At 47.9% G+C, this 25237-nt stretch overlaps 1 protein-coding gene across 3 annotated transcripts in view; it reads right to left on the bottom strand.

Moving 5' to 3' along the window:
- The window catches only part of CPN1 (carboxypeptidase N subunit 1), a 44024-nt gene extending 19127 nt beyond the window's left edge, over positions 1–24897 (bottom strand). The window contains exons 1-6 of one of the 3 annotated variants that reach the window (XM_089314528.1): positions 24827–24897; positions 21736–21860; positions 13742–13814; positions 11891–12065; positions 7151–7347; positions 2097–2252 (exon numbers count right to left, since the gene is read on the bottom strand). In XM_089314528.1, the coding sequence (XP_089170654.1) occupies positions 2097–2252; positions 7151–7347; positions 11891–12065; positions 13742–13804 (591 nt within the window). In that variant the 5' untranslated portion in view covers positions 13805–13814; positions 21736–21860; positions 24827–24897. Of the gene's footprint in view, positions 1–2096; positions 2253–7150; positions 7348–11890; positions 12330–13741; positions 13815–21735; positions 21861–24826 lie in introns of those variants that run through there. The other 2 variants (XM_089314527.1, XM_002718645.6) reach the window with 2 other exon arrangements.
- Between the last annotated feature and the right edge of the window lie 340 nt (positions 24898–25237).

Genomic DNA, 25237 nt, shown 5'->3' with positions numbered 1-25237 from the left:
TTATATTTTTGACAGGCAGAGTGGACAGTGTGAGAGACAGACAGACAGACAGGTCTTCCTTTGCCGTTGGTTCACCCCCAATGGCCGCTGTGGCCGGTGCGCTTCGGCCGGCGCACCGCGCTGATCCAAAGGCAGGAGCCAGGTGCTTCTCCTGGTCTCCCATGCGGGTGCAGGGCCCAAGCACTTGGGCCATCCTCCACTGCCCTCCCGGGCCACAGCAGAGAGCTGGCCTGGAAGAGGGGCTACCGGGACAGAATCTGGCGCCCCGACCGGGACTAGAACCCAGTGTGTCAGCGCCACAAGGCAGAGGATTAGCCTATTGAGCCGTGGTGCCGGCCTTTTTTTAATTTATTATTTACTTGAGCCAAGGATAGTTGCAGAAATCTAACATGTCAGTGTGAATTTTGCTTCATTTTCAAGGGTAAATAACCAGAAAGACTATTCCCTCTGGGAAACTCCCAATCTAAAGGCTTGCACCTGCTTTCTTTTCTCTCCCCAGCCTCAAGGCTTAGAACTTCACAAATACATTTACAATTATTCCTTATAACTGCTAAGCAGAGATGGCAGCAGTGATGTTCTGAGGATGACAGGGTCATCCCCAGGGGCAGGCCTCCAAGCAGGATAAAACCATGCACATTGCCAAGGGGCGGCACTCAGGGCTCCTGGGGGGTGAGGCCTGGGAGCACCACACAAGATCCTCCTCGTCAGAGTAAGGGAAATGAGGCAGGAGGTGGTGCAGCAAACCATGCTAGGGTCACACACGAAGGGAAGAGGGAAAATACGAGGACTGGGCTCCCTGAGCCTGTCTATTTTCTCTTTCTTTCTCCCCTCTCCTCTCTGTCTCAAGATCTCATTTCAAAGGCAGAGTGAGAAAAAGAGAAAGAGAGAAAGAGAGAGAGAGAGGTCTTTTCTCTGCTGGTTCACTCTCCAAATGGCCACAATGACCAAAAATGGGCCAAGCTGAATCTAGGAGCCTGGGACTCCATCCAGGTCTCCCATGTGGGCATCAAGTACCCATCTTCTGCTGCTTTCCCAGGCACACTAGCAGGGAGTTAGATCAGTTTTTTGGAGCAGCTGGGACTTGAAGTGGTGTTCATATGGGGTGCCAGTGTCACAGGTGGTGGCCTAGTCCACTGCACCACCATGCTGGCCCCTCCCTGAACCTTTTTTTTTTTTTTTTTTTGCCAGGCAGAGTTAGACAGTGAGAGAGAGAGAGAGAGAGTTATAGACAGTGAGAGAGACAGAGAGAGAAAGGTCTCCCTTCCATTGATTCACTCCCCTAATGGCCACTATGGCTGGCGCGAAGCAGATCCGAAGCCAGGAGCCGGGTACTTCCTCCCGGTCTCCAATGCGGGTGCAGGGACCCAAGCACTTGGACCATCCTCCACTGCCCTCCCAGGCCACAGCAGAGAGCTGGACTGGAAGAGGAGGAGCCGGGACTAGTACCCAGCTCCCCAGTTGGGACTAGAACCCAGGGTGCTGGCGCCGCAGGCAGAGGATTAGCCAAGTAAACCATGGCGCCAGCCCCCTGAACCTCTTTCTACAGCTAGTTGTTGATGGACATACAGTTGGTCCATCACAGACAAGACTGACTTCTCCACAGAACTGGAGTTTTCTGTTGACAGTCCAGCATAGTGGAAAGAATGCTGGACTGAGTCACAAGGCCTGGGCTTTAATCCTGACTCAACCAATTACTTGTATGAATTTGAATTTTTGATCTGCAAGTGTAGTATCTATAAAGCGGAGGCAGACAACACTGCTTGATGTATTTGCCAAGCAGTATTACAACGGTCAACTGAAACTCCACCTATCAGGAATTCTGTGAAAGTGCTAAGTACTGTGCGGCTGTATGACAGCTCCTTTACCAGCAGCGCTCACACCAAGCACCTGGCAAGCACGCGCTCCTCAGAGGCCTCTATCTTGGGGCAGGAGGGGTGCTAAACACGAAGAAGCCTGGACACAGTTACTGCTCTAAACACAGAGTCGAGGTGTTGCGTAATTCTTGCTTGTTTAAGGTGAAGACAGCTTACAAGTCTTTCAGCAAGAAATTCCAGATGCTGGTTTACTTGCTTCCGCTTGCGCCTTTCATCTCCTACCTGACTTTTCCAGTTGTCCGGAAGGGGCAAGTGGTGGTTGGGGCCGCCGTACTTGTCGTTGTAGTAGATATAGGTGTTGAGATCAGGGAAATTGCGGTTCAGGTCCACTCCATTTGCATTGTTTCTGCCAACCAGATAGCCAGACATGTTTGGGCCCTGCGAGGGAATGAGAGGTCAGAAAAGTGAAACTTTCAAGCTGAATACCACACTTTAGGAACATCAGATGGCTGTTTCTGGATATTAGCTTAATATAGCAAATGATGCAGCATTTTCTTTTTTTACTTATCCAAAGTGCCAGGTGTGTGGTCCAAGTTTCCCTGTAGACCAAGTGCTGAACGCAGAGATCCCAGGGGAAGCTCTCAAAAGAGTAAGATGTTTCAGGATAACGGAGCTCCACTTTTTTTTTTTTTTTAAAGCTTTATTCAGATATAATTCACTCATTTTAAGTATACAATCCAGAGAACTTTGGTATCCTCATAGCATTGCACACCATCATCACGAGCTAATTTTAGAACATTTCTGTCCCTCTAGAAATAAACTCCATTCCCATTTACAGTTGCTCATTTCTACTCCAGCCCCAGGTGCTCATGTTGATCTCTATAAACTCACTCTTCTGCACACGTCGTGTAAGCTGGGTCACGCTTTCTGTGTTCTTTTTTTTATTTTATTTATTTTTTAAAAATTTTATTTATTTCTTTATTTATTTTTTGACAGGCAGAGTGGATAGTGAGAGAGAGAGACAGAGAGAAAGGTCTTCCTTTGCCGTTGGTTCACCCTCCAATGGCCTCCAATGGCCGATGGCAGGAGCCAGGTGCTTCTCCTGGTCTCCCATGGGGTGCAGGGCCCAAGCACTTGGGCCATCCTCCACTGCCTTCCCGGGCCACAGCAGAGAGCTGGCCTGGAAGAGGGGCAACCGGGACAGAATCCGGTGCCCCGACCGGGACTAGAACCCGGTGTGCCGGCACCGCAAAGCGGAGGATTAGCCTAGTGAGCTGCGGTGCCGGCCAGTCTGTGTTCTTTTGTGCTTGCTCCCCCCCACCCCACAACTGGGAATAACGGTTTTTTTTTGTTTTTTTTTTTTTGTTTTTTTTTTTTGACAGGCAGAGTGGACAGTGAGAGAGAGAGACAGAGAGAAAGGTCTTCCTTTTGCCGTTGGTTCACCCTCCAATGGCCGCCGCGGCTGGCGCGCTGCGGCCGGCGCACCGCGCTGATCCGATGGCAGGAGCCAGGAGCCAGGTGCTTTTCCTGGTCTCCCATGGGGTGCAGGGCCCAAGCACCTGGGCCATCCTCCACTGCACTCCCTGGCCACAGCAGAGGGCTGGCCTGGAAGAGGGGCAACCGGGATAGAATCCGGCGCCCCGACCGGGACTAGAACCCGGTGTGCCGGCGCCGCTAGGCGGAGGATTAGCCTAGTGAGCTGCGGCGCCGGCCGGGGAATAACGTTTTAAAAGCTCTCCCTTGCTGTAACACATACTAGTACTTCATTCTTTTTATTGCTGAATGTGGACTTATCATGGTTTGTTTGTCTATTCATCAGTTGACAGACTGTTAGCTTCCTGGGGCTGCTGTAACAAAGTCCCATGAACCATGTGGCTTACGATGACAGAAACTATTCTCTCACAGTTCTACAGCGCAGAAGTTCAAGGTACTCCCTCTTTGGTCTCTTCTCACTCCTGGTGGTAGGAGGCAATTCTTGTCCGACAGAAGCTTCACTTGTGTTAAGACTTCCATCTTCACAGGGTCTTCTCCCCAAGGAGTCTCTAGGCACAAAGTTCTTTCCTCTTATAAGGACACCAGTTATATTATATTTAAGTGAACCCTAATACAGCATTACATCATCTTAACTTAATTACATCTACAAAGACCCTACTCCCAAAAAAGGTCATAGTCAATGGTTCCAAGTAAACAGGAATTTGGAGAAAGGGGAGATACTACTCACTCACGGACTATTGGGCTGTTTCTGCTTTTTAGCTGTTGTCAACAATGCTGCTGTGAACATTCATGTCCAAGTCTTTGTGTAGAGGTGTGCGTTTATTTCCCATGGGTAGAAGCCTGATTCACTTTTTTGAGAAATTGCTAAACCACTCTCCAAAGTGCTTGCACTATGGAATCCACTGCTCTGCTCCCCTCTTTAAAACATTTTAGGATTCTTATCTTTCTTCTGAGCAGTGTCAGCTTTCTAGATCTCTTAATCTCTCTGGTCCAATTTCTAATTTTATCAAATTAGAACCCAAATTGGCTGTTGGAGTGAACAGATCCGTTCTGAGAAGCTGAAAAACCTCACTAGATATATTACGCTCTCCTATTTTTTTTCCTAACAGTTCCTTATTGTTCTCAGATTTATCCTTTTTCCATGGCTGCCTACTTACATTTTATCTTAGATCTCACTGACACATACATATTTAAAAAGTTGTCTTCAGGGGCCGGTGCCGTGACGCAGGTTAATCCTCTGTCTGCGGCGTCGGTATCCCATATGGGCGCCGGTTCTATCCTGGCTGTTCCTCTTCCAGTCCAGCTCTCTGCTGTGGCCTGGGAAAGCAGTATTAGATGGCCCAAGTGCTTGGGCTCCTGCACCTCATGGGAGACCTGGAGGAAGCTCCTAGCTCTTGGCTTCTGGCTTCAGATCACTGCAGCTCCAGCCGTTGCAGCCGTTTGGGGAGTGAACCAACAGAGGGAAGCCCTTTCTCTCTCTCTCTCCCTCTCAAATAAATAAAATCTTAAAAAAAAAAAAAGTTCCCTTCAGTTTCATGTTTCAATTCAGTTCCAGGGGAAGCATTCATCTGATTCCTCCCTTCGGGCCCATGCTCCCCACACTTCAGATCACCGCGGCTCTCAGCTGCCAGCATCAGCAGCTCTGGGCTTCACGAGCTGATTCACCACCACACGGGTCCCTGGGGAGGTGAGCAGGAAGGGGCTTTTCCTAACAGAAAGTCTCCACAAACAGAGCTGGGATGTACCAGTTTCCAACTCCTGCTGCAACGAATCACCACACACTTAGTTTAACACAGCCCACGTGTATTATCTTACAGTTCTGAAGACTGCATGGACCTCACAGCAGAGAAAGCAAGACATCAGCAGCGCTGTGTCCCTCCAAGGGACACAGAATTCGTTTCCCGGCGTTCCCTGCCTCTAGCCACCTGCACTCTGGTTTACGGTCCTTTTCACCCACCTTCAAAACTAGCAGCGTAGCGTCTTTCAAATCTGTCTCTGACTCTGACCTTCGGCATCTCTCTTAAGATCCTTGTGGTTGGTTACAGCCAGTTCCCGTGATGGACCCAGGATATTTTAAGGTCAATTGATCAGCAACTTCAGCTCCATCTGCAGCCTTAATTCCCCCCCGCCAAGTAACAGGGCGTGTTCATAGGGATTAGGACATAGACATCTTTGGGGGCCATTATTCTGCCCACCTATAGGTGACTTTAAAGCCTGGGAACTAGGCAGGTTGTTCCCGTAGAACTACGAAGACAGGCTGCCTCTGGGCATGGCCTGTGGCTCCAGGGCTCGTGTTCAAGATCTGCTCCCTCTGAACAAGAACACAGTAGGGAGGGGAGGGGAGGGCATTGCAGCACAGCGTGTTAAGTTACTACTTGGGACACCCGCACTCCGTGTTAGAGTGCCTGGGACTGAGTCCTGTCTCAACCCAGCTTCCTGCTAAAGCTCTTTGGAGGCAGCAGATGATGGCCCAAGCACGTGGGAAACATGGATGAAAATCCTGGCTCCTTGCTTCAGCCTAGCCTAGTCTCCGCTGTTACAGGCATTCAAGGGATGAGCCAGAGGATGCAGGTTGTCTCTCTCCCTCTCTGATGCTCACTCTGCCTTTTCAAATAAATTTTTAAAAACTTAAGTAAATAATAAGAAAAAAGAATATAGCAGGTGAGCAGAGGTGACTGGCTTCCCAGAGATGGACTGGTGGGGTTCCTCCCACTCCTTCCCACACTATTGTAAAGGACGTGGGGGCGGGACTGAATCAGTTCTCCAGTTTCCCCACTGCAATAAAGGCAAGGTCAATGGAGGGCACACAGCTGTGCTGGGGTTCCCCCCCCCCTTCTCAATTTTTCTTGAGCTCCTTGGGAACGCACGTCCTGGGGCATGTAAGTGAACACCACTCTGACTGCCAGCAATCAGATAACGTTGCTGTTTCATTTACTGAGTCAATTCAGCAGGAAGTTGTAAGACTCTCAATGTCAAATTTGTGTTTAGTTCAACATCCATTCCTCTACCTACCTCCAATCACCCTCCCAACACCACCCTCAATAGGTTTAAAATCTGCTTTAATTGCAACTCTCCCCAAGCCCCCAATATTTAAACATAGCTTTTAAAAGAATGTAGCCCACTGTACAAGGTAGACAGATGCCTGGTTCCATCCTTGAACATGTTAATTCAGGCCTGGGATAGGGCTTGGGAATCTGTGTTACAAAAATCTTCACCTGTGAGCCTGAGGCACAGCCAAAAGAGAAGATTTAGCCAAAGGACATTTTGAATTTATGTTTAAAGGAAAAAGCCCAGAGAGAGCTTTCTTACCTGTCCATTTGTCTTACCTACATATGTAACTCTAGAATAAAGGATTAAAAGGTCAAGTTCTATTTTAGCAGAGGGAGAACTCTATAGAAAGAATAAGGAACTGGCGCCACAGCCCCTGATCCTGGGCAAGCTTGCACTTCCTGCTATGTTCCCTGCGGATGCAAATGGATGAGCGGAGAAGAGCGTTCAGGGGTCGAAGGTAGCAGTCGGGAAAGGAGGTATATTGTGCAATACTCCCTTCCATTTGCACTGTGTTTTCCAGTTTACAAAGTGTTGTCACAGAGAGTGCCACTTTGATCCCCACAGAGAAACCTGGAGGTCAGCTGAACAGGTGTGGCGGGAACTGCGGCCCCGAGAGCGCCCGCCTTCACTGCCCACGCGCTACAGAGCCAGAGCCTTCATCACTACGATTTCTCTTGGCCATTTTATCTTTCATTTCTGAGCGACATTTGCAGCAGGACGGTGAGGCCACATCGTTTCCTGGCTTCTCCGTTATTTCCCAAGATGGCACACATGTCCCTGGGGCTCCGTACCTGGGCAGCGGCCACCTCGTAGCCGTCGGGATTCATGGACGGCAGGATGTGAATGCGCGTGTCCTGGACGAGCCGGGCGATGCGCTGGTTCCGGTTGCGGAACTCCTCGCACAGGAACTCGGACAGCTGCAGCAGTAGCTCACGGCCCAGCACCTCGTTGCCGTGCATGTTCCCCACATACTTGACTTCCGGTTCCACTGCCGGCAGGGAAACGCGCGTACGGGAAGAGAAAAAAACCGGAAGTTTGTAAGTGCCTTTGATGCCTGCCCTCGGAAAGGGAGTTTTTCTCTTTCAAAAGCGAATAGAAGAGAATTTCATGCTTCCATTGGATCTCATCTAATAGTCCTTGAGCTGCTTCCTAACCAAGTGCAATTATAAAAGTGGGCTCACAACGCCCACTCTCGGTGGAACACATGGTGCACTAGCCACCTGTGTTCATGACTGCTTGGCATCACAGCAGTGCTTAAAGCAGGCGTGACTAGCCTCGGGGTGCGGGAACTAGGGAGGGAAGAGGGTTGGTGCCTGCCTAGCTAATGGACACAGGGAGGCCAAAGCCCAACAGGCATTTACAGTAGCGCGCTGCTGCTCAGAGATTCAGAGTAAGGATGGTGTTTCCCCAAAGCCTGCTCGCACAAAACACTCACATAATAGTTGATCATCCCAGTTGAAAGCTTAGTTTTCTGGCACCTAGGGAAGTAAGAGCTCTCCTCCTCGTCTGAGAAGGCCATATTCTGAGGCCCAGAAAAGGGATGGATCTACTTATATCTCGTTCCTTGGTCTTCTCTTGGGCCATGTTACCTGCTCCGTTGAGGTGAGAATTGAGGTTCTGAAAAGAGCCAGTAGAATCATTCTTGGGGCAGGCATTTGGCACAGCAGTTAAGATGCTTCATGGGACACCTGAGTCTCATCTCTGACTGCCTGGGCTCACAGTCTTTGCTCCACTTCTGATCCAGCTTCCTGTTAATGCACACCCTGAGAGGCAGCAGGGAGTAGTTGGATTCCTGTCACCCATGTGGGAGACCCAGTTAAGTTCCTGACTGCTAGTGTAGGTTGGCCCAGCCCTATCTGTTGAAGTCATTCAAGGAGTGAACCAGTGGATGGAAGATCTCTCTGTGTCTGTCACTATCTCTCTGCCTTTCAAGTAAATAAAATAAACAAAATGTTTAAAGAAAATCGTTCTTTTTCCTTTTATAAGGTAGGATAAAAGCTTTTGTCCAGTGACTTCTCTACTCAACACTTGCCTGCCTCCATGACTTTCTCTGTTTGCAACTCCCTGCCTTCCATCCGTCCAGGCCCAGCTCAAAAGGCCTCTACTCTGTGAAGCCACCCTGGGCTCTGCTGGCCAGCAGTGTGTGCTGTGCTCACTTCCCTTTTCTGATACTTACGCTTCTAACTCTGGATTTCCCTGTTTTTGCACTTATTGTATTTCCTTCACCGGACTGGCCCTATCAATGTATGTGTTTAAGTTTCTTGAAGGCATAATCCATTATCATTAATCTCAATGTACCTTCTGAAGTCTTTTCCAAAGGAATGCTTACAGCCCTCAAGGATCATGCAGCAGATGTCCCATTATGTGAGCGCTTTAACCTCAGAGCAGTCCTTAATCCTGGACTGTATCTTACTTTTCTTGGTGCTGGAACGTCCGCTCTCTGAGGAAAGAGTGGTGATAGCAGATGACAGGTAGTTTTCTTCACACTCTTTTTTGGTATAATAGAGTTTGGAAAATCTATTTTAACTCTTCCAAATCTCTCGTTTAAGAAGACTTTTTAAAAACTTCTCTGTGAAGTTAAAAAGTCTGAACCACTGCCCCACAGAACCTAGCCCAGTACCATGTTCTTAGCCAATACTCAATATCAAACACTCTTGACTTTACTTTTTTTTTTTTTAAGATTTATTTTATTTATTTGAAAGAGTTGCAGAGAGAAGTAGAGATGGAGAGACAGAGGTCTTCTATCCACTGGTTCACTCCTCAAATGGCTGAAACAGCTGCAACTGAGCCGATCTGAAGCCAGGAGCCAGGGGCTCCTCTGGGTCTCCAACCTAGGTGCAGGGGCCCAAGCACTTGGGCCATCTTCCATTGCACATTAGCAGGGAGCTGGATCAGAAGTAGAGCAGCCAGGACACAAACTGGTGCCATATGGGATGCTGGCACTGTAGGCCAGGGCCTTATTTGACCCTGGCTTTACTTTCAATACAGCCAGAATGCAACCAGTTCTCACGAAAGCCATTGTCACTTTCCTTGCACCCTTACCTGAATACCACAATTGCTTTAAAATGTGCTAGAAAGCTGGGATTTTTGCAATTAACCTTCACCTTGGTCTCCCCACATCTGCTCAGGCGCTGAGCCTGGGTTGGTAGCATTTTTATGTAAAGGGTAAGGAAGTGAAAACTTTTGGGCCACACTCTTTCTTTCATAGCTACTCAACTCTTCCAGCCAAACACAGCCACAGCTAATACAGAAACAAAGAGAGGCGACCATGTCCCAGTACAACCTCAGTTACCAACACAGGTGGCTGGCCCTTGGGCTGTAGCTTGCTGACCTGCTGTAAGAGAGCTTTGAAAAATTTCAGTCAGATCATGACCCTCTTCGGCTTAAAACCGCCCAGTGACTTCTCACTGTACTCAGAGTAGAAGCCAGACTCTTTGCAAAGGCCCATGAGCCCTCCATGATCTCCTGTTGTCCAGGGTCCTTGCCCAGCCGGCCCCAACCTCACCTCTTGCTCTCCCGCTCTCACTCTGCTGTTCCTCGCCTGTGACAAGCACGTTCCAGCTCGGGAGCACTGCCTTCGCTCTTCCTCTGCCTGCCAGCCTCTCCTCCCAGTGTCAGCACGGCCTGCTGCCCCACATCCCTCTGATGTGCTCCGAGCCCACCCAGCGGAGGAGGCTTTCCCGGCACTCCCCGATGCCCCTGGGCATCCTTGTCTCTCACAGTGTGCTTTCTCTTTAGCACTATTTCCATCTGATACAACCTATATTTACTTAGTTACCCATTAATTGCCCATATTACCCGCTAGAATTGTTGCTTTGAGAGCCTACAAAAATGCTTGCGCGTGGTAAGTGATAAGCAAACATTTGTGGAATGAATGAATGAAAGGAATTAATGGAGGAACAGCTAATGTGCTTAAAAGAAAAGAGATATTGGCGAGGCTAGTGTTATATGAAAAACGTTCAAGGGAGGCTTTGAATGCTAGAAAATACAGAAGTACCAAGAAGGGGACATGGAGTTGGGGGCTGACCCTGCAATGTCCATTAACACCCATGAGCTTCCACAATGAACATACAATCTGAAATAGACAGGGCACCTGCCATGCGAGCGCAGCCTCAAAGCAAGGTCCCTGTCCTCCACATAGCCACAGGGCGCTCCCAGAGCCTCTCCTGTGTCATATTCTGAAGTTGTCATGAGCAGAATCCACTAGGTGTGAGATTAGAAAGCAGGAGAGTGACAAGGTTACATCAGTATTTAGGAAAATTATCCTGGCATCTGAGTGCCAAATGGAATTTTCAGAGAGTAGAAGCAGTCAGAGTTGAGAGACCAGTTAGGAGTTCAGTGCGACAACCTAGGAGGTTGTGAGGGAGCCTGGGTTAGACCTAGGGATGTGGAAATGGAAAGGAGAAGAGATTTGAGGGTGACAATGTGAAGGAGGAACTGACATACCTTGAATGTCAGAATTGCTGTACAGCAGTGTGAAATCAGAAGCAACTGAAATGTCCATCAATGCATGAGCAGGTAAGCAGAACCGTGCAATGGAATGTTATACAGTCAAAAAATTGATGTTGTATCATTAGGTGTTGCTGATGGCACTGTGAGCTGTGCTTGCAATGCTGGCATCCCATATTAGCATGCTGGGTTGAGTCCCAGTTGCTCTGCTTCTGATTCAGCTTCCTGCAAATGTACCTGGGAAGCAGTGGGTGATGCCATCCATGCGGGAGACCAGGATGGAGTTCCTGGCTCCTGATTTGGAGTGGCCCAGTCCTGGCTGTTGCAGGTATTTGTGGAGCAAATCAGTGGGAGAACTCTCTCTCTTTCAAATAAAATGAAAATAAATTTTCAAAATTTTAAAAAGACTATGAGAAAAGAAATTACAGTATGATTCCACTTTTATAAACACCTATCTCACCTATGTGTGTGAGATGTAGGCTTAAGTATGCATAGAAATCATACGGAGACGTACATCAATACGTATAACAATGGTTATCTGTGCCGTGGGATTATGGGTGGATACTGTTTTTTTTCTTGTCTAAAAATTTCTAATTTTTAACCCAAATATTAATTCCTTTTATGATAGAAACAAACTAACAAGAAAGAATCCGGTAATTAAAGCTAATACCCAAGCCCCCAAATTCTCTCTAGGGTTCCATGCCACCATTCCTGAGACATGCAGCCCTAAACCCCTCTAAGTTTCTTGGATGAACGAGAAGGGCTAATTGCTTCTTTTTAAGTCTCCCGAGTCACTGGACCCTGAAAGACAGAATAATCACAAGGGAAAAAGAAGATAGTAAGAGGGAAGGGAAGGGGGCGGGGAGAGCAGGCGGAGTCATCCTTCACCACGAAGATCTGGAGCAGCAGAAAGAAGGGAGGGAAGGGCAGGGGCCTAAGACGCCCCAGAGGCAGGGGCAACTGGTGCGTGAAGGAGGAGACACTTACCACAGGCTGAGGAAGAGGCGACGCTCTCGGGTGGTGGGGTCCCCAGCTGTCCCCAGCCACCACCCCACATATCCCAGGGACTACCCAGGACTTACAGGGCTCATGGATTCCCGGGTAGTCGCTGAATTCCAGCACGTAGAGGTTTCTCCCTTTCACACTGCGCCCAATGCTGTAGACCCGGGTGATGTGGGGGCACTGGTTGTGCACCCTGTACAGCGTCCGCACCAGGTCATCGTAGCGGTGGTGGCGAAAGGTCACGGGGGTGATGAGCTTGAAGAGGAGGAGGAGGTGGAGGACGATTGCCAGCGGGGCTGACATCTTGCCGGGCTTCTTCAGGGGGAGCCGCTGAAACGCGCCCACCTCCCCAGTCAAAATTCAAGGGGCCAAGAAGCAGCTCTGCCCGGCCCCTCCCCGGGAGACACCAGTGTGACGGAACTGGGAGGGAGCTCCGAGCGGTCCTGCCCGATGCTGGAAATTATTTATGCAGCTCCGCAGGAGCCACGCAGCGCTGCTCCCTCATTTTCTTTCTCTCTTAATCCAGGAAAACCTTTAGAAAAGTTTTCTGCACTTGCCCAGATTGGTAGTTTCACGATTCTGGTTTACTGATTAACTGGACTGTAAACAGGCTCCAGTAAATAGCTGCCTGGAACCCTTTAGCTCCCAGAGGACTTTAAGAAACCCGGTTTGTGTCTATTTCCTTTGTTATAACTTAGAAGAAGAGCTGGCTGTCCCCTTTGATCCTTCCCATGCAACGCTGCCAGACTCCTTCTGAAGCACGGCTCTGTCTGCTCTTTTTTTCCTCCAAAATTTTCAAGCGATATGGTTAAGAAAATAACAATGTAAGCCACAGACTGGGAGGGAAAAATTTACATTCCATCCCCAATAAAAGAGTTATTGTAACACAACAGTAAGAAGATAAATAATTTCAAAATGGGCAAAATATGGGGTGGGTGCTGCGGTGCAGTAGGCTACACTGCCGCGTGGGACCCCTCATCCCATACTGGAGCGCTGTTTCAGGTCCTGGCTGCTCTGCTTCCAGTTCACCTTCCTGCTAATGGATCCTGGGAGGCAGCAGAGAATGGCCAGAGTCAGGAGCCAGAGCCGTGAAAGGGACCCGGCCACTCTGCTGTGTCGTGTGGGCATCTTGACCTCTCAGCTACATGCTCACTCCTGGGGCAAAAGATTCGAATGGACATTTCACCCAAGGCGATATTCCAAGGGCCAGTAAGCACATGAGAAAATGTTCAGCATTCTTAGTCATTAAAGAAACACAGGCTAAAACCATGTGAATCACCACTTCATCTATACTATTACAGCCCTAATAAAAAAGACAGATAATAACAATTATCTGTTAATAATTGGATAGGGAGAAGGTAGAACCCTCCTATATTGCTGATGAGAATGTACAATGGTGTAACCATTTTGGAAAACAGTGTGGCAGTTTCTTAAAAGGTTAAATATGACCCAGCAATTTCACTCTACTCCAGAGAAATGGGAACAAAGCCACACACCCAAAAATGTGTCCATGAGTGTGCATAGCAGTATTGCTCATACAGACAAAAGTGGAAACAACCCCAATGTCCATTCACTGCTGAGTGGAGAAACAAAATATGGAATAGCCATACAATGCGATATTTGAAGTAAAATGGAGCAAAGAACCGACACACTGTCCAGTGTAAATGCATCTTAAAGATCATGGCCAGGGAAAGAAGTCAGACACAAAAGACCACATATTGCAAGATGCACGTGAGGGGGCTTCAAAAAGACTGTGGAAAGCGGAATGAAAAGATATTTTGATAGATGGGTATTGTGACACAGTGGGCTAAGCTGCTGCCCGGGACGCCTGCATCCCCCATTGGGTGCCTGGGTCTGAGCCCCACCCCTCCTTCCCATCCAGCTTCCTACTAACGGGCACCCTGGGAAGCAGCAGATAAAGGCTCAAGTACCTGGGTTGCTGCCACTCTCGTGGGAGACCTGGATGGAGTTCCTGGCTCCTGGCTTTGGCCCATCCAGTTCCAGCTGTTGACAGAATTTGGGGAGTGAATTAACAGGTGGAAGATCACTTTCTCTGTCACTCTGCCTTTCAAAGAAATATAAACAAATAATTGTTTAAATTGGAAGAACCCATTGGTCTGAAAAACAAGATATTTTGAAATCCATGCATACAAAGTGTCTTTCAAAAGTTACGAGAAAATGCAAATTATAAAAAATTATGCATAGACTTCAAAAATTTTGCTCCAAAATAAGCTATTTTTAATGGGAATAGGAGAGGGAGGAAGAAGGGTGGGAGTGTAGGTGGGAAGAATTTGTATTTATGAAATGCATGAAGTTTGTATACCTTAAATAAAAGGTTTCTGGGTTAAAAAAATAATAAATAAGCTATCTTTGAATTCCATTTTTCTGCAATCTTTTTGATGGATCCATGTATGCAATGTTTAGAAAAGGCAAATGTGTAGAAATAGAAAGTGAGTTAAAGGTTGCCTAGGGCTAGGAGTGAAAACATAAAGCAACAATAGATGGACAGGAAGTCCTCTCAGAATGACAGAAATGTCCCAAAATCAGAGTGTGATGAGGGTGATGGTTATGCAACTCTATAAAGATATCAAAAGTAATTAAGTTATATATTTTTACTATTTTTTAAAGATTTATTTATTTTGTTTAAAAGGCGGAGTTACAGAAAGGGTGAGATCTTCCATCCACTCTTTTTTACCCAAATGGCCGCGATGGCCTGAGACAGGCTGGGCTGAAGTCAGGAGCCTGGAGCTCCGTTCGGGTCTCCCATGTGGGTGGTAGGAACGTTGCAGGCAATAGCTTAACCTGCTATGCCACCATGCAGACCTAGAGTTATACATTTTAAATCAATGAGTTATATCTTTTTAAAATTATTTATTTACTTGAAAGTGACGAAGAAGAAGAAAAGGAGAAGGAAAAGAAGAAGGAGAAGAAAGCGAGAGAGAGATCGACCCATCTTCCATTTCTGCTGGTTCACTTCCCAAATGGAACAGGTCTAGGCCAGGCTGAAGCCAGGAGCCAGATCCTTCATCTGAGTCTCCCACATGGGTGGCAGGGGCTCGAGCACTTGGGCCATCTTCTGCTGCCCTTTCAAGCACATTAGCAGAAAACTGGATCTGAAGTTCAGCAGCTGGGACTTAAACCAGCATTCCAATATGGGATTCCAGCATTGCAAGTGGCTGCTTAACCCACTGTACCACAATGCCCCACAAATGATATCTTAATAAATCTGATCTTAAAAAGGAAATAAAAATAATTAAGTACAGGCTCTAAAAATTAATTATAAATTTATTATACTATCTAATAATCCCCCTACTAGGTACCCACCAAGAGAACATAGACTGGCACACAAGATTGTTCATAGTAACGTTATTCATAATAGACCCACACTCACTGTGGTGCAGTGGGTTAAAGCTCTGGCTTGCAGTCCCGGCATCCCATATGGGTGCCCATTCAGGTACCAGCTGCTCCACTTCTAATCCAGCTCCCTGCTAATGAACCTGGGAAAGCAGCAGAAGATGGCCCAAGTCCTTGGGCCCCTGTACCCACGTGGGAGACCTAGAAGAAGCTCCTGGCTCTTGGCTGCAGATTGGTTGGGTTCTGGTTGTTGCTGCCATTTGGAGAGTGAACCAGTGGATGGAAGACCTTTCTCTCTCTCTCTCTGTTTCTATATCTCTCTGTAACTATTTCAAATAGATAAAAATAAATCTTAAAAAAAAGAAACATAATAGCCCCAAAGTGGAAATTACTCAAATGTTTGTCAATTGGTAGATAGATGAATAAAGTATGGTGAATCCATACAATGGAATGCTCTCCAGCAATAAAAAGGAATAAAGTACCAAAACGTGCTACAATATGGAGGGACTTCAAAGACACCATGCTAAGTGGAGGCACACACACACACACACACACACACACAACCACACATTGTCTGATTCCATTTATATGAAATGTCCTGGAAAAGCAAAACTTCACAGGAAGTTTGTCTAATATGGTGTGCTGGAGTTGGGGGTGGGAAGGAGGAATCACTATAGGCATGCAGAATCCTATTTTAAAATTGGACAATAAGGATGCCACACAGCTGGCTAAATTTACTGAAAACCAGGTAATAGCACACTTTAAAAGGTGAATTTTGTGGGTTGCAGATTATATCTCAATAAAGTTCAGTGCCGCCCTGTCACTACTGGGCCACCATTGCCTGCTGTCCTGCTTTTGCCAGTGCTGTTTCCAAATCCTTGGCCATCTTCTCCCCTTACAGTTGCCGCTACCATCAGTCTTCCCATCTCCAAGGCGACGATGCTGCCTGTTAAGCACCTGCGACCTGTGCCAAGTGTTGGGTGTTAGGACAGAGGGCAGCCCTGCTGCCACACTGTTCCTGCCCCCAGCAGAGTCCTCACTGTCCAGCACAGAGCCCAGCACAGGGGCTCAACACCTGTTGATGAATGAATAAAGCCATTGCTGACTTTCCCTTTGCATTATGTTGCTCTTTGTAAAAGATTTATGTATTTTTTGAAAGTTAGAGTTATGAGGGGGGCAGAAAGGTGGGGGAGAGAGAGAGATCTACCATCCATTGGTTCATTCCCTAGATGGCCACAGCAACCAGCTCTGGGCCAGGCTGAAACCAGGAGCCAGCAGCTTTATCTGGGTCTCCCACATGGGAAGCAGAGGCCCAAACACTTCTACTTTTCCCAGGTCATTAGCAAGGAACTGGATCAGAAATGGAGCAGCTGAAACTTGAACCAGCACCCATATGGGATTCTGATGTCGCAGGCAGTGGCTTTACCTGCTGTGCCACAACCCTGGCCCCTGTTGCTCTGTCTTTAACAAACTTTTCTTTAAAAAAAAAAAAAAAGATTTATTTATTTATTTGAAAGTCAGAGTTACACAGTGCGAGGCAGAGAGAGAGAGAAAGAGAGAGAGGTCTTCCATCTGATGGTTCACTCCCCAATTGGCTGCAATGGCTGGAGCTGCGCCAATCCGAAGCCAAGAGCCAGGAGCTTCTTCCAGGTCTCCCACATGGGTGCAGGGGCCCAAGGACTTGGGCCATCTTCTACTGCTTTCCCAGGCCACAGCAGAGAGCTGGATCGGAAGTGGAGCAGCCGGGACTCAAACCGGTGCCCAGATGGGATGCTGGTGTTTCAGGCCAGGGCGTTTAACAAACTTTTCTAGAGAACTTATATGCAGTCTTAAACTGGCAGTAAAGGCAGCTGTTCCCTCTCGGATTTATTGGGTGAACACCGTATAGCCAAGCAGGTCTGACTCACAGATGATCCAGAGTGTTCTAAATCGACGGGGCTGGGGCATTATGCCAACGGGTGAAATCCCGTGATCTTCTGATGAGGTCCTGTCTCCCTAGGTGGTGAAGGCAGGGATACAGAGAGGGCAGGTGTTCTGGTTCCTGGGTTAATCTACCACTTGGGACTCCACGTCCCACATCAACACGCTGGGTTGAATCCCGCCTACCCCACTTCTGCTCCAGCTCCCTGCTGTACGTCCCATACGGGAGTGCCAGTTGAGTTGAGTCATGACTACTCACTTGTGATCCAACTTCCTGTTAATGTGCTTGGGAAAAGCAGCGGATGATGGTTCAAATGTTTGGGGCCCTGCCACCCACATGGGAGACTCAGATGGAGTTCTTGGTTTCTGGTTTTGGCCTGGCCCAGTCCCAGCTCTTGTGGGCATATGGGAAGTGAACCAGTTGATAGAAGATTCATTCTCTCTCTATCTCTCCCTTTTTCTGTCACTGTCATTTGAATATATGTATATGTATATATTTAAAAAAAGAAAGAAAGAAAGAGAGAAGGCTGAGAGCGCATCACTAGCGCTGTCATACAGAAACACTTGATTTAGGACAATATCTACTGTCACTACTGAGAGCTTGGCTTACTGGCCTCCAGAGAATCCCAAATTGTTCCTCTGTAGGGAGATTTCCCACTGCACTGTCAAATGCGCCTGTTTTTCTTTATGAGACCTCACGTCTGCTTAACAGCTGGCTCCCATTCTCTAGGGGAGGGTGCACCCTCCTGGCTGTTCGCACTGTGAGTTGCTGTGAACGGGGAGCATCACCTCGGGCTGAGGTTGAGCTGCCTTCTCTGGAATTCCACAGGGGCCAGCTGAGGCCCGGAAGCCAGAGGCAGACAATACTTCTCAAAGCAGCTGGAAGAGAAGCGCGTCCTGGGTGTCAGAAGGACATGATCCAAGTCCAACCTCCTCTTAGGCCATTTGACCACAGGTACATGGTTTAACTTCTGGAAATTTTGTATCCTTCTGTATAGCATGGGGGAAAGAGAGCCCCTCCTTCAGTTTTGATGGATGTAAGTCCTTTTGCAGTGCCTGGCTCCTAGCAAGGGCTCAATGAAAATGAGCAGAAGTGTTAACAGTAGCAGCAGCCCCCTCAAAGCATCCAGCAGCTGCTCCGTGCTAGTGACCAGGCTAGTGACAGAGAGACGGTTCATCCACTCAACAAATATCAGACAGCGCCTTCACTACAGAAGGTTAAGAGATTTATGAGAATACAGTACCCTTCTGATTTCCAGGAAACCCACCCAGATCTCCACCCAAGTGGTCCTTATGTTTTAATGAAGAGACAAATAATCCAGAATGAACAAGTGGTCTCACCTCACAGGCAGACAAGAGACACGCCCAGTGCTGAGGGACGAGAGGTGCACGTGACCACAGGAGTCGCCTAGCAAGTTCCCTGACCTAGTTTTGGGGGTGTCAGGGATGGCTTGCTGGAGGCTCTGCGGGACTTACACCAGATTATGTGCACAGTCTCCCCCTGTGGGGGCGTAATATTGTCTCTGCCAAACAAGTCCACATTCCGATCCCTGGAGCCTGGGAAAAGGTTGTTAGGTGGCAAGGGGGAACGGAGTCTGCAGATGAAATTAAGGTTGCTAATCAGCTGAACGTGAGATGGGGAGATTGTCGTGGATGATAGAAATAGGCCCCGCGCAGTCAGAGCGTGCAGAGTGAGAGTGAGAGGGATGAGCTAGCTGTGAGGAAGACTCAGTAGTCACTGCTGACTTGGAAGATGGAGCAAGGCGGCCGTGAGCCAGGGAACCTGAGCGGCCTCTACAAACTGGGAAAGGCAAGGAAGGCAGTGCAGAACGGACACAGCTTGATTTGAGCCCAGTGAGGCCCTTTCAGTTCTGCCCTCCAGAACTGCAAGGTAACAAATGTGTACTGATTTCAGCCACGACCTTTGTTCTGTTCTGTTCTGTTTTTGAGGAGCAGAGGTGCAAGAGACAGACAGACAGAAAGTGCTCTCGTCTACTGGTTTACTCCCCAGATGCCCACAACAGCCAGCCCCAAAGTTGGGGAACCGGGAACACAACACAGATCTCCCACATCGGTGGCAGGAGCTCAACTACTTGAGCCATCACCTGCTGCCTCCTGGGACCTGCGTCAGCAGGAAACTGGAATTTCAGGAGCTGGAGCTGGGTCTTGAACCCAGGTCCTCCATGTGGAATGCAGTTGTGCTAACCAGCATCTTAACCATTGGGCCAAACACCTGCTCTTGCAATCACTTTCTCCCACTGCAAGGGGGAACACATACAGAACCTGGGCTCTCAGGGGAGGCCAAAACAGAAATCTGAGTTGTCTGATACCCAAGTCTTGGGAAGCCACGCCTGCAGATGGCTGTGTAGGCCCAGACAAGCTCTGGCATCCTCATTGTTCTATTTCTTTTCCTCACCCTGATTTTAGGCATTTCCTTTTTTCTGAGTTCCCAGTATCCTTACAGCTGTCCCTATCTGGACCAAGTCTCCACTGTGCCTTAGGCAACTACTAGTAATGCTTCGCAATTCTATATTACCTTGCAGGCTATCAACTATTTCCTTATTTCCCCTCACGATGGCTGGGGAGAAGGTACTGCAATTGCCATTTTAGAGGAGGAATTTTCCAGAGTGGAAGCAAGGAGTGAAGGGGAGCTAGACACAAGCCCTCTGGCACAGTTAGTTCAGTATCCTGCTCATCTCATTCTGGTAATACAGATGAGGAGCAGGGGCCAGAACCCACGAGAGAAATGTGAGAAAAATGGAAGGAGTTGGGAGGAAGCACAGGGCTACTTACTCTCAAGAGGGGAGGGGCAAAGAAATCATCTTTTATTCTATCATGCTTTGTAAGACCCTAGAGAAAGAAGAGGGGAGGCAGGGGGATAGACGGGGAGGGAGGGGGCAGAGGGAGAGGGTGGGGGGCGGGAGAGGTCAGCCTTGGGTAGGCAAAGGCATCAGCCTTCACAACTAGACTTCCAGTTAGCTTTAAAATTTCTTCCTTTATGTTCTCCAGCAGGAACGCTTCAGAGCAGTCTCAATGTGAATTAACCCTGCTCAATGAATGTTAGTTGACTGAACCTATGTACGAATCAAGAGTCCAGCTCAAGTCTAACTGCCAATCACTCTCTGAGAAATATTGGGGTAATAAGCATTATGAGAACACAGAGCAAAGGGGACTTGGTCAAACCTTGAAAGAAAGGAAGCCAATCCTTCGGACAGGGCAAGTCCTTCCAATTCTCTCTGCCTACCAAGTTCTCCCAACTCATCTCATACTCTGACCTTCATATAATGGTCAGTTGCACAGACCTTCTTCATCTCATCCAAAGTGGCTTTCCTTGGTCATGCTGTCTTGCCATCCTGTTGATTTCAGGGTATTTACTTACCACTGTAGTTACCTCTTGATTTGTTAACTTGAGTAGCGCTTATTGGCTGGATCTCCCAGTAGAAGATTAGCTTAGTGAAATGTCAGATTTATCCTACTGTTTACCACTTAATTCCAGCAAAATGTACTGAATGAATTAGAAAACAAATAAAGCTATGTGTGGACCGAGATGGGAGATTTGAATGAGTAGATGCTAGCCAGATAAAAGGGGTGGAGACGTTTGGGGTGCAGTGGGGGAAGTCTTTGAGGTGGAAAAGCTTCTTGTTCCCTTGGCCTACTGGGGTCAGCCAGGGTGGCTTTGAATTTCTTCTGTTTTCCTGCACCCATTCCTAGATGTCTCATCTACAAGTCCTGTAAGCTGATGGTTCTCCAGTTTATCTCCCTTGCTTCTCCTTCGCTGAGTTCCAGAAGTGTATTTCCAATGGCTGCCCCACTTCTTCACTAGGTCTGCGAACTGGCACCCACGACTAATGCCATCCACCTGTTCCTGGTCCCTGGAGTCAGAGCAGAGACTTACGAACTGGAGAGACCATTTGCACATGTGGAGCCACTAAAGTTCAAATGACCTCCCCGGGGCACATACTTCACATTTGGCACATCTGGGGGTTACATCGGGGCTCAGACTGCAAAGCCTGTGAGCTTTCTGCAGCTTTCCCTCGGCTTTTCCATGACATGGTCTGTCATGTATGTTCTCCAAATTCTGAAGATTCTCCCTGCTTCCATGTTTTTGCCCCACCAGTTTTATTCTTTGCAAATAGCAAGGACAAAAAAACATAGATTACTTTCTAACCAAATATTGCAGTGATTCCGACCATAGCTGGAATAAAAACTTCTTACAACGACATAACGTTCCGGTAAGCAACAGTTCCGGTGTCCTTATTCCTATTCCTTGGACACGCCATGCTGATTCGTGCCCAAGGGCCTTTTCAGGTGCCATTTTTCCTGCCAGGGATGCTCTTCTACATTTTCCCTTCCTATTAGTTGAGCCCAAGCTCAAACATCACCACTTTCAAGCTGCTGGCCCTGATTTCCCTACCTAAGCTAGTCCCTGGCCACTACCCCTTGACTCAGTTCTTTACCATACTTATCATGACCTGAAGGTAATGGACAAAGTAGTAATTATTTCTTTATAATGTCTGTATACCCCACTAACATGCAAGTTGCATAAAAGCAAAAAGATGGTGTGGTTTTTCCATGCTCTTCTCCCAATGCATAGAACATTGAATGCCTGGCTCATAGTAGGTGCTCAATAAATGCTGAATGAATGACTCACCTGCTTCAGGAGTGGACAGCTGCTGCTGAGTGGGGAGCTTGGTGGACTGAAGAGGCGAGCGTGCATACCATTTGCCTGGCGAGTTCAGGTTTTATTCCAAGAGTCATGGGAAAGCACTGGTAGCTCTGAAGAGAGAATGCCCTAAGATTAGCTCTTCTCCCAGAACCTCCCTTGCAATCTCATGTCTCTGCATTTATGTCGGTGACATCATTTTTACATATTAAGAATTCCAACATTCACATTCAGTTCTGTGTCATAATTCTCACAATTGTTTAACTTTTATTTGTAAAATGATACATGCTTATTATCATTTTAAAAAACTAATTCTTTCCTTCCTTTCTCTGATTTTTTTTCCCCCAGAAGAGAAATTTATGGGACCGGTGCTGTGGCATAGCAGGTAAAGCCACTGTCTGCAGTGCTGATATCCCCTATGGGAGCTGATTTGATCCCTGGCTGCCCCACTTCTGATCCAGCTCTCTGCTATGGCTTAGGAAAGCAGTGGAAGATGGCTCAAGTCCTTGGGCCTCTGCACCTGTGTGGGAGACCTGGAAGAACTTCCTGACCCCTAACTTCGGAGCAGCTCAGCTCCAGCTGTTGTGGCCATTTGGGGGGTGAACCAGTGGATGGAAGACCCCTCTCTCTCTCTCTCTGCCTCTGCCTCTCTGTAACTCTGCCTTTCAAATAAATAAATAAATCTTAAAAAAAGAAGAGAAACTTACTTTATTGTTTCTCATCCTTACATGTTAAGTAGAAAAACTGTAGAGGAGGAAAAAGAGCCCCACAGAATATAATACAAATATGAACAAAAACCTTACAGGTCGATATTAGATTGATACCTTTCAAAATGCATCTGTTTGCCTTCAATGTAAGTTTTGTCCACTGGCCAAGCCTGTAATAAAATCAAGATTGTTGGGTGGGTGATTAGCATAGCCATTAAGACTCTGCGTGGGATGGCCGCACCCCCTACTGGAGTGCCTAGGTCTCAGCTCCAGCTCCACTCTCCATTCCAGCTTCCTGCTAACATACACCTTGAGAGGCAGCAGGTGATGGCTCAAGCAGCTGGGCGCCTGCCACTCACATCAGAGACCTGGTTGCATTTCAGTTTCCTGGTTCAGCCTGGTCCAGCCCCAGCTGTTGCAAGCATTTGGAGAATGAACTAGTAGATGGAAGATCTCTCTTTCCCTCTCTGCCCCATCTCTGTCTCAAATAAAACAAAAACAATTTTTTAAAAAATTTATTTTTTAACTTTTATTTAGTAAATATAAATTTCCAAAGTACTGTTTCTGGATTACAATGGCTTTTCCCCCACATAACTTCCCTCCCACCCGCACCCCTCCCATCTCCCGCTCCCTCTCCCATTCCATTCACATCAAGATTCATTTTCAATTATCTTTATATACAGAAGATCAATTTAGTATATATTAAGTAAATATTTCATCAGTTTGCACCCACTAAAAAATTTATTTGAAAGTCAGAGTTACACAGAGAGAGGAGAGAGAGAGAGAGAGAGAGAGAGAGAGAGAGAGAGGTTTTCCATTCTCTGGTTCACTCCTCAAATGGCCACAGTGGCTGGAGCTGCACTGATCTGATCCAGGAACCAGGAGCTTCTTCCAGGTTCCCACGCAGGTGCAGGGGCCGGAGGACTTGGGCCATCTTCCACTGCTTTCCCAACCATAGCAGGGAGTTAGATCAGAAGTGGAGGAGCCAGGACTCAAACTAGCACCCATATGAAATGCCAGCACTGCAGGTGGCAGCTTTACCTGCTATGCCACAGCATTGGCCCCCAAATAAGTATTTTTTAAAAATCAAAGTAGTTAGTGTCTCTGTCTGTTCTATTGGTCTTCACAGAACCTTTGAGGTCGTCAAGAAAAGCCAGTGAAATCAGTGTGTTGAACAGACAGCTGCACTCCCGTGTTCACTGCAGCGCTAGTCACAACAGCACATACATGGAAGCAAGCTAGGTATCCATCACCAACTGAAGAAGCACAGCCAACTGCGGTATGCATTGCCGCACTCACACATACGACAGAACACTATATGGCCTTAAAAAGAAGAAAATCCTGTTACTCGCAACAATGTGGATGAACCTGGACATTGTGATAAATGAAATAAACCGGGCATGGAAAGACAAATTCCCCCTGGAAACCAAGTAAGTCAAATTGACAGAAGTAGAGAGTAGAATGGTGACTACCAGAAGCTAGGGTGGAAGTGTGATGTTGGCCAAAGTTTTAATTCGTATAAATAGGTGCAGTGTGAACCGTATCTCAATGAACCCATCTTTAAAAAGGCTATCTTCCCACAGTTTCCCACATCACTTGCACGTCCCTTCTAGGGGCTAGCTCTTAATCGGCACTTGTATGGCCATGCCTCTGTGTGTGGAAAACAGAAAAGGATGGTCTTTTCCCAGACAACCATGGGCCCAGCTGAAAACCAGCGGTTCTGTTCAGACACAGGGAACAGATATTGCAGGACAGAGGCCGTCTCGGTCACACCCTCAGTCACACCGTTGGGCAACTCTGCATTTTACAGAAGCGGGGCTCTTTCCCAGCGTCTGCACAGGGATGTGCCGGCTCTGGGTCTCACATATTTTATATTCAAATTCACTTCATTCGGCCCCCACCCCTTTTTAATTGGGGATAGAAGTTTCTTTTTTGTGTTCTTTTATTTTGCCTTCGGTTGAATTGGAATTTGTCAGAACAAATTCTCCAACATATTTGCCTCTGAACTCAGTCCTGCAAACTCCTGCTGGGGTTCCGAGTGCTCCCTGCAGACCGCTCGCTCCTCCCCTCCAGATCAGCTCCCACGAGACCCTCCGAGTCCCCTCTCACGGTCTGCTCCCGTCATGCCTCACATTTCAGTAAGTTCTGTTAAACTGCAGAGCGCTACGGCGATGCTAGCCGTTAGCCTGCTCCTCGGGCACCTGACCTGTGTGATTCTAAACGCAGTGTCTCTTCCCCGACAGCTGCTCCTCTTGGGAAATGGCACCCCCTGTTGCCCAAGTCAGAAATGTGGGAGCCATTCCAAACCGCTCCTCACGCCTTCCCCTCGCAGACTGCTCTCTGGTCCCAGGGGTCCCAGCTGTTCCCCTCACCTGTCACTGCCTCAGCTCTGCTCTCATCCACCCTCGCCCGGCTCAGGGCAGCTGCTCCCTACCGCTGACTCCCCTCGGCCTCTTCCGCTCCAGCCACACCTCGTGGCCCGCCCCTCCCTTCCGGTGCTTAGATCCTCTGTTGGTTCTGCATTCGTCCGGGTTAGGTCCAACTACCTGGGAAAGGCCCTGCACCGCCATCTGCTTCCTGCCGTCTGGCAGCACATCCCCTGCCCCTGGCCAACACTCCCAGCCATCCCAGCAACGCGCAATCTTTCAAAAACCGCTGAATTTTGGAACATCTCTCCCTCATTTGGAATTTGGACACTATTGGACACTATTCGTGCCTCTACAGCAGATTCCAGCATCGTTTTCTCTAAACTTTCCTGTCACTAGCCCTGGTCTGATTTCCGT

Source organism: Oryctolagus cuniculus, chromosome 15 (assembly GCF_051225735.1).
Source record: "Oryctolagus cuniculus isolate XC-2025 breed Fujian yellow rabbit chromosome 15, ASM5122573v1, whole genome shotgun sequence".
NCBI lineage: Eukaryota > Metazoa > Chordata > Mammalia > Lagomorpha > Leporidae > Oryctolagus > Oryctolagus cuniculus.
The sequence above is the reverse complement of the archived record's forward strand: the minus strand, read 5'-3'. Positions and strand labels throughout refer to the sequence as shown.